Source organism: Bidens hawaiensis, unplaced genomic scaffold (genome assembly GCF_021521415.1).
Source record: "Bidens hawaiensis isolate Kalapana, Puna unplaced genomic scaffold, B.hawaiensis_p1.1 tig00012057_1, whole genome shotgun sequence".
Taxonomy (NCBI): Eukaryota; Viridiplantae; Streptophyta; class Magnoliopsida; order Asterales; family Asteraceae; genus Bidens; species Bidens hawaiensis.
Window position 1 is genome coordinate 118,808 of NW_027491968.1, and position 14,639 is coordinate 133,446.

General features: G+C 35.5%; 1 protein-coding gene across 1 annotated transcript; it reads left to right on the plus strand.

Annotated features, from left to right (window-relative positions):
• The first annotated feature begins 12,804 nt into the window (after positions 1-12,804).
• LOC143539787 (uncharacterized) lies at positions 12,805-14,541 on the plus strand. Its single transcript, XM_077033001.1, has 2 exons — positions 12,805-14,284; positions 14,371-14,541. The coding sequence occupies exons 1-2, from the start codon at positions 12,815-12,817 to the stop codon at positions 14,524-14,526; spliced, it is 1,626 nt and encodes a 541-aa protein (XP_076889116.1). The 5' UTR covers positions 12,805-12,814; the 3' UTR covers positions 14,527-14,541.
• Positions 14,542-14,639: the final 98 nt, after the last annotated feature.

Consider the following 14,639-nt stretch of genomic DNA (forward strand, 5'->3'; position numbering starts at 1 on the left):
TTCTAGCTTTCTAATTTATTCATTCTATGAGTGTACCGTTTAACATTATTGTTTTTTTATAGTTCTACACTATTTAACTTTGTAATTCATTTTATTTGTACAATAAGAGCTTTAGCTATGGCAACTATGGAAAGATTTCTGTCTCTGAAACGAAAAACACCATCTGCTGGACCAAGTTTAGTTGATCTAGATAATCTTCGGTGGGGTCTTTTCGATAGAAAAAAATTTTAGATTATCACCCTAACCAAAGAGACAGGATACGGGATACGGAAAAAGTATTAGCTTAATGGACCTTTAAGTGTTACTAATGCAGCCGTAATTGACCATTTAAGTGTTACGAATGAAGCTGTAATTGACCGTTTTCAAAAAATGAAATCACGTTGAGGACAATTGTAATATGTATTTTGTTTATCTTTAATGAAATTTATTGTTTACATATCTATACGTGGTTTGTTTAATATACATTTTTTACCCGACCCGTTTTAGTTTACCCGACCCAAATTGACGAGTTCTAGGTTGGACTTTTTTTGGCACCCACTAACTAACCACTAACTAAATTTTCTGGATCTGCCACTGGTTGCTTGTTTAATTAAACATGAGGGTTGCCATACTAAAAGGTTGTGGGGTTAATTGAACAATTAAGGGAACTTGAGGATTACAATGCTAAGAAGTTGTGGGGTTAATTATGTAACTAAATGGAAGTTGTGAGTACCATATGTAAATAGATGTGTGAGGTTAATTGTGTGACTAATGAATCTTGAAGGGTACAATATCTAAATAACTATGCATGGATTTCAAAACTAGAACTTTAATATATTGCATAATTTTATACATGAGAAAAAGAAATGAAATTTAACTTTTTTTTTCTTGAATGGCGGGTGTATTAAAAACAATGTTATAAAAGGAGGTTTATAAGGCGTAGGTTACAAGGTATGTCGTTGAGACGAGTTTCTGTAACTCCGCCTAGTTACTAAGAATTGATCAAAGTTTGTCAACCTCAGCCAGAATCGCATTTAGTCGGTGAACTTGGGCCGATTTTGACTTAGAAAAAAATAAAACATTATTTGTATTTCTATAATATTAAAGAACAAATATCATTTTCTAAATTAATGATTAGCAATTTTAGAATAATTTATTATTTAAGAATACATTTCTTTTATTTATATTGATATTCACATATTTTGTTATAAATATTTGTAAACTTATGATATTTGATATATATATATATATATATATATATATATATATATATATATATATATAATATCCAAAAATTAATTTATTTATATTTACTGCGTCCGAACACTCTCCGAGTACTCCCCGAGTAATCCGAGCACATCCAACTCCCCAGTTGGCCGCCTAGGATCCGTCTAGCGAATTTTGCAGCCTTAATTAAAAACCAAAAGCAACGAGCAAGAGGTCAAAAAGCTAGAGCCAGACTACAAAGGTATCATGAAATAAACTAGTACGTAGAAAAATACACAAAATTATAACTGCATCGGTTTTAAATATGATAGTTGCTCTTGGGCTCCGTACTTCTAAATAGGGCTAAAGTTTCTTACATTTTAGCTTTTAAGTTTGATTATTTATTCCCCAAACTCCTTTACCCTTGTCAGTTACTCCACACATGAATGAAATCCCTAGATTAATAAGTTTTGGCTTGAAGGTATAATTATGAAATTGTTGCATATTGTTTAAATTTAGGATAGGATCATAGGAGTTTGAAATAAAAGGTATGAATAAGGACTTGAAAGAAGCCTAACATATATGACGGAGTTTTAAAATCTCATTGACATTGCTCTCTGTTTTATTTTATTTAAATTTATTAAGTAATAAATAAATTTGCTGTTCAAATAATAATAATAATAATAAGTACATTTAAATTCATATCATCGTTTTACATTGAACAGTAGAAAATTGAATCAACTAAAGACACCAAAAATGTCTTCATTGATTGCATCCTTTTCCTCGAGGGTTGTTGCATGGGCCCTATATTACATTTGAATTCAAGCCTTTCTATCTTCTATTTTCTTTATATAATATCTAGCACCACTATTGAAATTTTGATGAACAAAATCATTTCAATTATTGTATAGTCAAATCCCTACGTTTTTTATTCATTTCTGTTTTTTTAATAACATTTGAAATCGCCCTTAATACCTAAGCGAATTTTTCTGAGACGGGATATTAGCCATCTATATTGATTTTAACATTCCAGACATATGACTCTTTCAGGGACACCATCAAAAAGAAAACCTACCACTATGAGAAAACCCCTTGAATCAGATTTTAAACCTAAGACCTTAAAATCCAAACCTTAACCATCTCTCACATGCTATTGGGCCAGAAGGGCTGACACCGGTTGCATTTTAATGGTTATCTTGCAAATGTTTTTAAAATCATAATAATTTTTGCACTTATAACTTATGGAAGACAATACCTACACTCGGTGGCTTAAACTTATAGAGATAAATTTATTACAATAAACAGGGCCGGTTCGGGCATAGGGTAACGTGGTCGACCGGCCGGGGCACTTAATTTTTGGGGGCACAAATTTTTTTTATCTATATATTTTTATGAAAAAAAAATATGTATATTTAATGTTTTATACTAATTAAAAAACAGCTAGTTTGGTCTAGTAGCAAAGGGATATGACTCTCAATCAAAAGGTTGTAGACTCAGTCTCAATTGAGACATTTTTAAGCTTATTTTTATACAAAAAGTTTACCAAGTAAACCCATTTAAAAATTTAATTGTTTAAACCAAACAAAAAACCATTTACATAAGGCCTAATTTTTTTTTTGCTCATATTATTTTATTACTTGTTAGGATCTACGGATCTTTTTATTTCAGCTCGACGATGGCCTTGGCAATAAATATCTACGTATCAACTTTTGTATGAGACGGTAGGATTCTAAGATGCAACAAATTAATCTACATGTATAAATAAGGGATGTAGAACACATAATTGGTGCAATTAATATTATCTATGTTAAGTTAAAAGCAACCATTCATGGGCCTTTAGATATATATAGAGAGGTTGATAAATTGGATATGGCTTAATGATAGAGTATTTACTTTACTAGTGAGAGGTAGAGGGTTCAAACCTCACTATCTTCAATTTAGATGGGAGATATGAGGATGACCCTGGCTTGTCAGGGTTTGAGTCATGATCTCACCTGGTTTTACCGGCTCCTCGCTGTCGTGCCGTTTGGCGAGCGTGGGGGTCGGGTTTTATCTAGGGAATCCCTCAATAGGTGGACCACTAGAGGCTCCGTCCGTCCGGACTCGTGGCCGGCTCGGGCTACCTTTAGCCAATGAATGTCGCATATGGAGTACCCGGCGTTACTTAGTTGGTATTTCCAGAAAAAAAAAATATATAGAGAGGTTGTACCAAATTTGTCACTGTGACAACTGGAACAAACTTTAGGTGTGGACAATATAAAGTATAAATAAACGTGCATTAAAGGACTTTCCGGTTTTGATTTTAGATAAATGTGGCATGTATATACTACATACACATTTTTTAAAGAATATACTGTTATTTTCGTTCATGTAATTTACTTAGTTTTAACATTTTTGTCCACAAAGTTTTTTTTTAGCATGATCATCTTTATGGAATTATAGCTTGATTTTCTTGTCATCTTGGTTAAATTCACTAACTCCGTTAGTTAACTTCCATTAAATAAGGGGTATTTATGTATTTTTGTTACTTATTGTAGAAGTTATTTAAGCATCATGTACAAGGTTTACCTTCTTCTTTAAGATAAATTAAGGTTTCATCTTCAAACCCGCAGTGTCATTGGCAACCATCGCCTTTCACCAGATCGTTGGCAACCACTACCTCTCACTAGATCGCCGAAAGCCATCGTTCCCTGTGATCATGGCAGGGCCAACCATATTTTAGGTCAAAGCGAACTAAAAATTCGAGGCCCTTTTTCAAAATGGGTCGGCATAAAATAGCCCGGATCAAAAAAAAAAGTTTACAATAAAATATCAAGGGTCTAAATTAAAGTTTTGAGAAAGACTATATAATAAAAGTTTAAATAATTTATCTGAAATTTCTCATACTGTAAATTCATTTGATTTGTCCTAAGATTTTTCTAGAAGCTCGTGAACGAAACAAAAAAAAAAACTCAATACAAAATGAAAACAAAAAAAACAAAAGACAAACTTAAAAATAATCATAATCAAGATAAAAAATGAATCTGCAATTCATTTGGCGCGGGAGGGTAAGGTTTTACATTATTTAAAAAAAAAAGAAAAAAACTGGAATAGATGGTCTAATTTTTAAAAAATATAGATATCACAAAAGCAAACCTTTAAAATCGAACTCGGTCTTACCCGGTAGAGAACAAAGCACTTACCACTACACCTCCGAAAGTTTTCGTTACAAGTTATCATATTTCTGATTAATATTCAGTTTGTATTTATATTTTGGGGGCCTCAAAAAATTGAAGGCCCAAAGCCCTAGTTTAGGTTATACTTAGTGGTCGGCCCTACATGTGACCACCTCACCACGGTTGTTTTCTAAAAAACTTTTTTCCAAACTTTTTTTTTTATCTAAATAACTACAATCGGTTGATTCGGTCCTCTTTCGTTTTCTGTAATAAACCAATCCCCATCGTCTATTTCCAGTCACAAAATCACCATCTGATTCAAGATGATTCAAGATCATTAACTGAGTTGGTTTTATCATCCTTTAACTGCCCTAACTTAATCATAGCATCGTTAATATATTTGTTTTGCTTCATTACGTCATCCATTTTATTTAAAATCAAAATCTCGGTCACCACCTCTGTCGGCGCCATGATCAAGCAGCTCAATAGTCAATCCAATCGTTATCGGCATCTACAGCAGCTAAAGTGGTCGTCTCATATGTTTGGGTACCTCTTGAGTGGGAAAACGACTATTTCCTGATCTCAAAACCATAGCTATTGCGGATGCCAACGATAATTGGATTTAGTTGCTTAATCATGACAACCATGGTGGCAACAGTGGTCAGGCCCGACCCAAGGGGAGAGCGACAGGCCCAAGCTCACTCTTTCGAAATGCTCGTAATTGTTAAAAAATAAATTTTATATTTTATATATAATTTTGTTTAAACACACAAGCCTACAAAATGACTATTTGGTTATTAATTTATTAATGATTAGATTACATTAAAACAGAAGGCAAGCGGGCAACAAGCTGCGCCGTTACCCATTTTTGAATTGTAAAACTCAATCTTTTAAAAACTACATTTGCTGATCTTGGAGTCATAACATTACTATGAATGACCCGCTGAACACGGGTAAGTAGCTCCACAGCTTCAGGTGCAAGGAAATCAAAAGTGTCAAAAGTAAAAGAAATAAATACATCTGGTTAAATGGAAAGTACTCTAGATTATGGAAACAAAGCATAGGCTCAATTCCTACAGTTAATCTTGTTTTTTTATAGAAAAAAACTTTTATCATAGTTTTATATGAGTCATTTTAAAAACATGTGTATTATTATTTGTTTGTTTTGATGTTTTTGAAAGAAAGCTTTATTAATAAAACTGTCAAATTATCTATTGCATAATTGAGAATACGATTTCAGGGGCCCATGCTTTAAGTAGTATTATGTAGAGGTGCACAAATCGGGTTTTTCAAATACACAGGTTCGGGTATGGAACCGGGTTCTGGTATGACCGGGTATTGGAAAATCGGGTATTGGCAATACCCGGGTCGGGTTCGGGTCCGGGTATTCTATCTAAAAACCATACCCTATGCATCGGGTTCGGGTCAGGTATCGAACCGGGTATTTTAAAATCGGGTATTTGAATACCCTATTTTCGGGTATTGAAAAAACCTTATTTTTGGGTTTTTTGGGACTTTTTTTCGGGGTTTTTTCAAGTATAGATTAGATTTTTTGAAGCGGTTACAATTTTTAGGGGTATTTTCAGGTATTTTTTAGGCACTTTCGGGTATAGATCGGGTATTTGAAAAACCCGGTTCCAGTCCGAATTTCGGGTATAAATCGGGTCCGGTTTCGGGTACGGGTTTTGGTACTGAAATGCATACCCTATCCGTACCCTATGGGTAGGGTCGGGTACGGGTTCGGATATTAAAAACCCGGGTATAAAAAAAACCAGTTCCAGGTATTTTTTTCGGGTCCTGTTCCAGGTTCGGGTTTTTTGTGCACCTCTAGTATTAGGCCCCAAAATTTCAAAGGGTTCTCGGAGACGGCCCTGACGGTGATGGTGGAGGTGTTGATTTTAAAGAAAATGGACTGCGAATTCTAATAAAGAAAATAGAGGAATTGATGATACAATGATTAAACTATGGCAATTAAAGGATAATGAATGACAACTTTATGGAATAGTAATCAAGTTTGTTTTAATTAAGTCACTTACATTTTTTTTGTCTCAATTAAGTCACCCAACTTTCAATTTTGTCTCAATTAAGTCACTCAACTTTTAATATCTCTTAATTAAGTCACTCAACTTCTAGTTTTAGCTCAATTAGGTCACTCAATTTTCAAAAAAATGTTCCAATACTATCTTTGTTACCTTCATATTATATGTCATAAATAACTAAAACGTCATAAAAACCAACATTTTTTTATTTTTTTGTCAGTAAATATATCACTACGATAATATGGTAGTTGTCCCTCGCGTCTTAAAACACAAATTGGTGTTCGTGACCTAATTGAGACAAACTGAAAGTTGAGTGACCATATTGAGACAAAACAAAATATGAGTGACTTAATTGGAACAAACTTAAAACTTGGATACTATTTTACAGTGTTTTCCGGATAATGAAACCAATTCAGTTAATTATCTTGAATCAGAAGGCAATTTTATTATTGAAAATAAACGGGGGGGATTGGTTTGTTACTGGAAATGAAATAGGACTAAATTAACCGACTGCAGTAATTTAGATTTTGAAAAAAGGGGAAAAATGTTTTAAGAAAACACTTGTGGCGATAGTAGTCACGAGGAGTTATGGTTGTTGGCCATGTAGAGAGACCTACCCTGATATTAGGGGTAGTTTCAAAACTTGTTTAAAAAAAATTTAAGGAAATAAGCATTTGTTTGGACTGAGATATATTGGAAAGTACTAAAACCTGACAAGCAGCTTACCCGTGAGAGGTAGGGGGTTTAAACCTCACTATCATCAATTTATATGGGAGATATGAGGGATGACCCTGGCTTGCCAGGGTTCTGGTCCTGATCTCACCCGGTTTTACCGTCTCCTCGCTGTCGTGCCGTTTGGCGGGCGTGGGGGTCGGGTTTTATCCGGAGAATCCCTTAATAGGTGGACCGCTAGGGGCTCCGTCCGTCCGGACTAGTGGCCTGCTCAGGCTACCTTTAGCCAATTGGGGCCGCGTACGAAGTACCCGGCGTTACTTAGTTGGTCATTCCAAAAAAAAAAAAAAAACCTGACAAGCAGCACCTTTAGTTAAAGAAGCTGTCAAAGACCAATAACAAACCATGCTACAAGCTTTCCCTATCCCTAACCGAACATACATTCAATGAAATGATACCTGCTGCATAATATGATCGCATTTACTCCCACCATCCAACCTCAGCCAAAGTTTTGTACAATATATATTTAAGTATTTTTGGCAAATATTAAAAGAAACTTCACATCATATATTGATACATCATACATGAAAGCAAAAGTAGGTTATCACATTTTAGTAATTCTCATGAGAATGAGAGTGACTATGGGAATAAAATGGTTGTTTATAAAGCATTTTTATAATCTCTAGTTATCTTTTTAACAAAAGCAAGAATTAAAAGTGGTGTCAAACATATATCAACTCCTTTGACTCATTGCTCAACCATTATCTATCTTTCATTGCTATAAGAAAGTGGTCCATGTGGTATTCTTGTAACAGATTTGGTCCACTACCAAACACGTTATTGGAAGCGTCACATAACCTTTCTCATACAAGGAAAACTCGTCAACATGATCGGTATATCCACTTCTACCAAAAACCATAGACTTGTTCCTTATCTTAATACCCACCTAGTTCGTGATTTGGCAATCGATGAGTGGATGAAGTAGACCCATTACCCATGTATGAATTTAGTCAACGAGTCGTGGCATATTGTAATTATGTTCATAACTTTGATGAATAAAGTGGTGAACTAAGTTTCTTAGGAGATTCATTATTTTTCTTGAGATTACAAAACCTTTGAAGCTAAAGCAATTTAATAGAGCGACGAATCCTATGATTAGGATGAATTGAAGAGACGAAGAAGACGATCAATAGTGGAGGCGATGAGAGGAACCAGCAATGATGAGGTGATGTTCTCGTTCATGTCCGACGCATCTCTATATTCACCATCTCAAAGACCTTTGATGGTTCAAATATGATGAGGGTTGGTGGAATTTATTTCTTATTTGTGTGTTTTTTCGATTGTTTTGGTTATTAATATTAAGTACATTTTCGTAATTTTGTAAAATAAATCAAGAGAAATTCTAATGTCCACTTACTTCAAGGGTCATTTGTGTAGCCCTTTAGTAAAACTCGTATAAACATGGACAACATATTAGCTCAGCCTAATGCTAATTAATACAACATTGTATTTTGTTGAATGATTTATAATAGCCAACTTATAAAATAAAACGCTATGTCCTCAAAGGGGCACTGAAGAGGTAGGTCCCAGCAGAGCCCAGTTGGACCCGCAAGACTCACCTTGAACAGGGACGTCTGCGCAACGACCAACTGCTCCCGCAGGACCCACCATGCTCAGAGAAAACCTTACGCGCAGTACGCCAGCTGTACCCGCAGGGAAAGCCTCCCAATTGTGAAGTACCCCGCTTGTTCCCGCAGTTGCGGATACAAGCCATCAGGGAAGGCTACCCGCACTGACAGCAAGGCTACACGCACAAGGCACTAGCTACTTCAGTAGTCACATGAAGGAATGAGCAAGGCGGGAATACTCCCGCCTAAATGAGCCAGTCCGTATGCTTCTGGAAGATCTTTTGTACTATACCTACTAAGGTATGGGCAGAACAGACGATCTGACCAGAACAGCCCATGAACCAATCACAGGGTGACAGCTCACCGACAACAGTACGAGGAGGAGCACCCTCTAGTACTGTTTGTCACTATTAGCCGCTGCCTACTCACCAACCCTTACTATGGGACGTGCGCAGCCTACAGTTGGTGGAACAGTGCATAGCCGCCAGTAAAGGAACAGTGTACAGCCGACCTTGTTACTGTCGGCCGTAGTCTATCCACCAACCAGCATGGCCTGTGCGTAGTCCACTGTTGGTAGAACAGGAATACTATTCAGCCGGCTGTACCTTCTAGGAAACCTACCTTCGGCTATAAATACTCCAACACCTTGGAATGGTAAGGACATCATCTGATATCTCGTTATCTTATTTAGCAATCTCTTAATATACACTTATATTCAGAGCAATCTAGTCTGATTCTCACGCCGGAGGGTGGTCACAAGGAGGAACCCCCCCCCCCCCTTCTCAGTGACGAGCTTACGGTGTCTGTTTTGCAGGTCATCTGAAGAACAACCTTCTCTGCTGAACCTCATCCTCGTGGGAAACATTACTTAACCCCAGATTATCCGTAATCTGCCCCGGGTCACTTAGTGTTTCTTCAGGCACCGTGATCGTACAACAAAAAAGTTGGGTTCTAATCCTGTAAAATGTAGTATGTGTCTTTTGGTGTATTCATCCAATAAGATCTAGGAATAGATGTTAGTTATTAGACCATGCGTAATGTACAACTTTCAAAACGCCGCCAACTCTCATCCTATTTGATGATTTCTTTCCTTGACCTCACCAGTTTCTTCATCCAACGTTTTCTCACAACATTGGAAGAGTTTTGAAGGCCAAAACAACCCCTAAAACGGTGAGAGTGTGTGTGGGTGGTGTGTGTGTGTGGGGGGGAGGGGATTTCCAGCGTTTTGAATGTTATTCTCAATAACATCAAGAAATATTATAAAAAAGAGTGAATACTTTGAATTGTTTTTGTATGAATAATTTGACCGTTTGCCATTTCAAGTTTTCAAATTTCAACCTGTAGCAAGGGTCAGCTTAACGGCAATTCATTTTCCAAATTTTAATATTTAAATTTGAACAAGGAACCTTTTTTTATTAATTCAGTTTACATCCTAAGTAGTAGTTTCAATACTTTATTGATTTATTCTTATAGTTATTTATTAATATTTCAAAATGAATTAGTTGCCGGAAAGATGGAGCTTTTTCCGTTCGAAAATGCAATATTTGACTCACACAACAAAAGGAGGCCATGAATCATATATTATACAATACAAAGTTGGATACACGTAATGACGTAAAAATAAACATTTATGTGGACCTGGAAACTTATAATATCAATTTAATCACCAATACTAAAATATATCTAGCTTATACATTTCTTAGTATATATGTTGAATATTGAAAAGCTTCATTTGTGTAACGACAAACTGTTTTAGACTCATTACATTGTAGCATAAAAAGCTTTTGTAGCAATAACTTTTATAGCATCTTAAAATATTTATAAAAGTCCCAACTGCTCCCCTTTCTTTTTCCCAATTTGAAGATTTGTTTAGTTGATATGTCACTTCCGCACATGTGAAATTATCAATCAACTATAAAACCAACGGTTTATAATAATATGATTTTATAATAACAAAATATTTTTTTTGAAAGGCTCAATTATACATCTTTTTGTTGCCCACGAGTTGGGCTATAATTCCCAATCCCTTCTTCAAATTATGTGAGGGTTGCGAAGGAGTTCTTCATTTTTTAAAGATGGTTAAAAGTAGCTGTAGGAGAGGAAAAGAGAAAATGTTACTGTTTATGGTTAAATTTGGAAAAACATACTTTTCACCTTTATAATTTTTTAATGTTTTTTTAAATTGGTTGTGAGTGAAGATAAGAGAAAAGGTAATAATAAAATTATAAAAAAGTATTATTTAATTGAAAATGAGAGAGAAAAGATAACGTTTTTAATATAATTATAAAGACAAAAATGATGAATGGATTAGGAATGCTCTAAGTTGTTGACACTAACCATTTTTGGTTAGCCAAATCAATAAAACAACCGTTCACGAACAAATTTATTTTCTTAGTGAACAGACATAAAATTTCGTTCGATTAGGTTACGTGAGCTGTTCACTAATTTTTTGGCTCGCTTATAACCCAACCCACAACCCTCACCACATGAAAAAACAAAACCTTAAGAATAAGCTATCTATAAGTGTTGAGATATCTAGAAAAAAAAAACCTTAAAATTATATATGGTAAGAAAGTGAAGATAAAAATAGAGAGGAGTAATTTTTATTGTTATTACTATTTTTTGAGCGTCAACTTTATTTCCTTGATAAATTACCGCATTCTCTGAAAAACCTCGTTGTCCTATTTCAACAAGACTATATTGTGTTAACTAGATCCACGCTAGCTAGCTAGCTTTAGAGTTTTTTTAAGCATTCCTTAAAAAATCATACCGTTCGTCGTCACTTATTTTTAGTAAATTTATTATTATGTCCATAATCGAAGAAGATACGAGAAGTTATTGTTTTTGTTGTGTTTAAGAAAGATGAATTTAATTTTATATACATGTAAAAGATGGTAAAAATAACAACTTTTGACTCAGCAAATTTGACCACATACTTCAGACACAGTAATGGGATCCAGAAGTCACATGTCTGAAGAAGCGTTAGGCATCCTGGTCCCACCAGTCTCTCCCTAGGACTCTCCCACTGCAAACAACAACAAAGAAAAAAAAGACTACACAACACAACACAACACAACACAACACAACACAACACACATGAGCTGGTTGGCACCACTTTCTCCATTTCTTCCTCTTTCCTCCACAAATCCAAATAGGGTTTCAAACTCTTATTATTATTTTTAGTAACAGCAACAAGAACATCAACATACATAGGGAGGGACCCACCACCATTTTCGACCTCAATAATAATAATACGTGGCTTACGCCATACGCGCAATCCCTTTCTGGATTCTGTTTGTTTATCCACCGGTGCTTATTAATTTTTCTTTCTTTCTTTTCTTGTTGCAATTTGCATGTTTACAACCACTTTGGTGAGCTTCTTCTCTTCTGTTCAATATTATTAAATTATTATTATTTGTTCTTGTTTGCATACATACATACATAATTGATAATTTTATTCGGTATTTTGTCTTCTTTGTTTTGTGTGTAGGCGGTTCCATTTATTATTTATCCGTTGGAGCTTTGATCTGTGTGTAGCTGCTGCTGGTTTAAACAAATTTCCAATCTTTGGTATGTATCTAAATATGCAATAAAAAAATTATTTTTATTTTGTGTGTGTGGTTTCAAATTGCAATTTGTTTTGCTATCCATTGGTTTAAGGTAATCAAGAGTTTTGGGTATTTGCTTGGTTTTGCAGCATAATCTTCTATTGGCATATAGAGATATTAATATTGTTACTTGCCTGCGTTGCTTACCTTTTAAATATTTGCACACTTTGAAATTTGGTATGCACATACTATAAACTCATTATTAGTTGATTTTTGGGATTTACATGATTTACATTTTGTTATATTGCTTCTTGAATTGGATATTCTTTTAATTATTAAGACTCGTATGTGACGTTTCGTGTGTAACTTAAGCGATTCATGGTTTTCTTTTTCCTGTTGATAACAAGTTGTATTATTGTTTTTTTGGTATTTCGTTTTGTCGTTTGCAATTCTCGTGCTAATACCCTGATACTTATGCCTATGATATATTTGTCAGCTTACTATTTGCAATTCAACACGCGTCTGATTAATGTCGATTGAACATATGTAACCACCTTGGATTATCTCATCGTATATCTTATTCAAAGATGATGGATGGTGCAATTGTTTGCAAAAGCAACGATTTTGAATCATCGAAAGAAGATTGCTTGTCTACCGTATTGGCAGGGGAGCCTTCAAGTATTAGAAGGTTACATATTAATGATGTTTCCACGCAGAAGTTGTTTCTTCAACAACTATCTGTCTTACAGAAGACGATTCCAAAGCAAATCATGACTCTTGAAGAAAAATACATTCGCAATTGCCTTGAATTAATACATATGAGTTCCATGCGGGATAATGCCAACTTCATTCCTGATAGATTTGGTTCAAGAGTAGTTGGCGGTGATGCTATGTTATTGTTTTCTTCTGGAGATGAAAATGTAGTCGTGAGCTCCTCTGTAAACCCGATTGTCGGTTCGATTACGGGAAGCACAAGCATGTTAAATCTAATGAACAGTACGTTGCTACGCCGGTTAGGTTCCTCTGAAAATAGTAATATTAATTATGAAAATCCGAGTGTGACGGAGGTTACCGACATAGAAACAAAGACGATAGTACCGGGAGATCAAGTTTTTCGACATGATCCCGTCCATCAACGGATTGTTTCATTCTCGAGCACAAACTCCACATCGTCATCATCAACATCGTCATCTTCATCTTCAAGTGTTTACAATCATGGAATGCTCCATTGCTCATGGAACAACGGATCTCCTCGTTATGTTTTCTCTGTAGAGGACCAGAGAGAGGTGTACACAACAAATCTTTTGAAAACCGATTCTGGTTACATCTACATGTTTTATTCTAAAAATAATGATGACGAGTCGAATCTCGTGGGTAAAATGAGAGTTTCTACCTCTTTCACATTGTGTCCACTTGGGACAGAAGTTATGGAGACCGAGTTTATTTTATCTGCTACAGCCACAGGGCACCATAATGAGCATCATAGTGAAACGGGTATGAATACTCCAAATCATGTGGTTAAAAAGACCACGGGTCTGTCAAAGAAAGTGGCAAGTATTTTAAGAGGAAATCACACTTATAGGCACAGGACTGCTTCTAAGTTTGACGGGTCGAGTGTACAACAAGACATGTTACAGTCACATGAAGAATTGAATCAGTTCCCTGCAAATCTCGAGTTAGCCGCGATTGTTGTGAAAGATCATATTCCCTGTAAAAAGGTGGAAGTTGGAGGGTGGGGTTTGAAATTTCTCAAAGAACAAAAGGCTGCAGCTTTAGTGACACAGTCGGTAGCTTGTGAAGCTTGTAGACACAATAGTGATCATCATACTGTTAGTATGGATGTTGTTGTGCCAGCAGGGTTTCATGGTGGGCCCAGAACGAATCATGGAGGCCCGTCTGGACTTGTTGAGAGATGGAGAAGTGGCGGCGCTTGTGACTGTGGTGGCTGGGATGTCGGTTGTCCGCTAACTGTTCTTTGTTCCGGTCAGAATAATAAAGATGCGTTATACCAAGATGGTGTTTTTGGGAAGAGTAATAGATTTGAATTATATACACAGGTATGATCTCGTATACAATTGCTTTAATCTTCTTTAATTGTTTGGTTCTTTTATAATTTTGATAAAAGATTTAAATTTGTTTTCAGGGAAGTGTGCCGGTTATAGAAGTGACGAACGTTCATGATGGCCTATATTATATCCATTACCAATCAACACTGTCCGCATTGCAGTCTCTTTCGGTTGCTGTGGCGATAATTCATAGTCACAGTCCGACCCTGAAACCTAAATTATATAGAAAGTGAGTAGGATCAAGAGAAGAGAGTTAGTTATACTTGGATTGATTTAAGGTATATTATGTTGTTGGAAAGCAAAGCAGCAGATTTGTAAATTGGGATCTCTTGTTTGTAGTATCTAA

Coding starts and splice junctions, on each gene's coding strand:
- LOC143539787 (XM_077033001.1), top strand. CDS start 12,815: ATGATGGATGGTGCAATTGTTTGCAAAAGCAACGATTTTGAATCATCG. Junction 14,285..14,370: donor GATTTGAATTATATACACAG/GTATGATCTCGT, acceptor ATTTGTTTTCAG/GGAAGTGTGCCGGTTATAGA.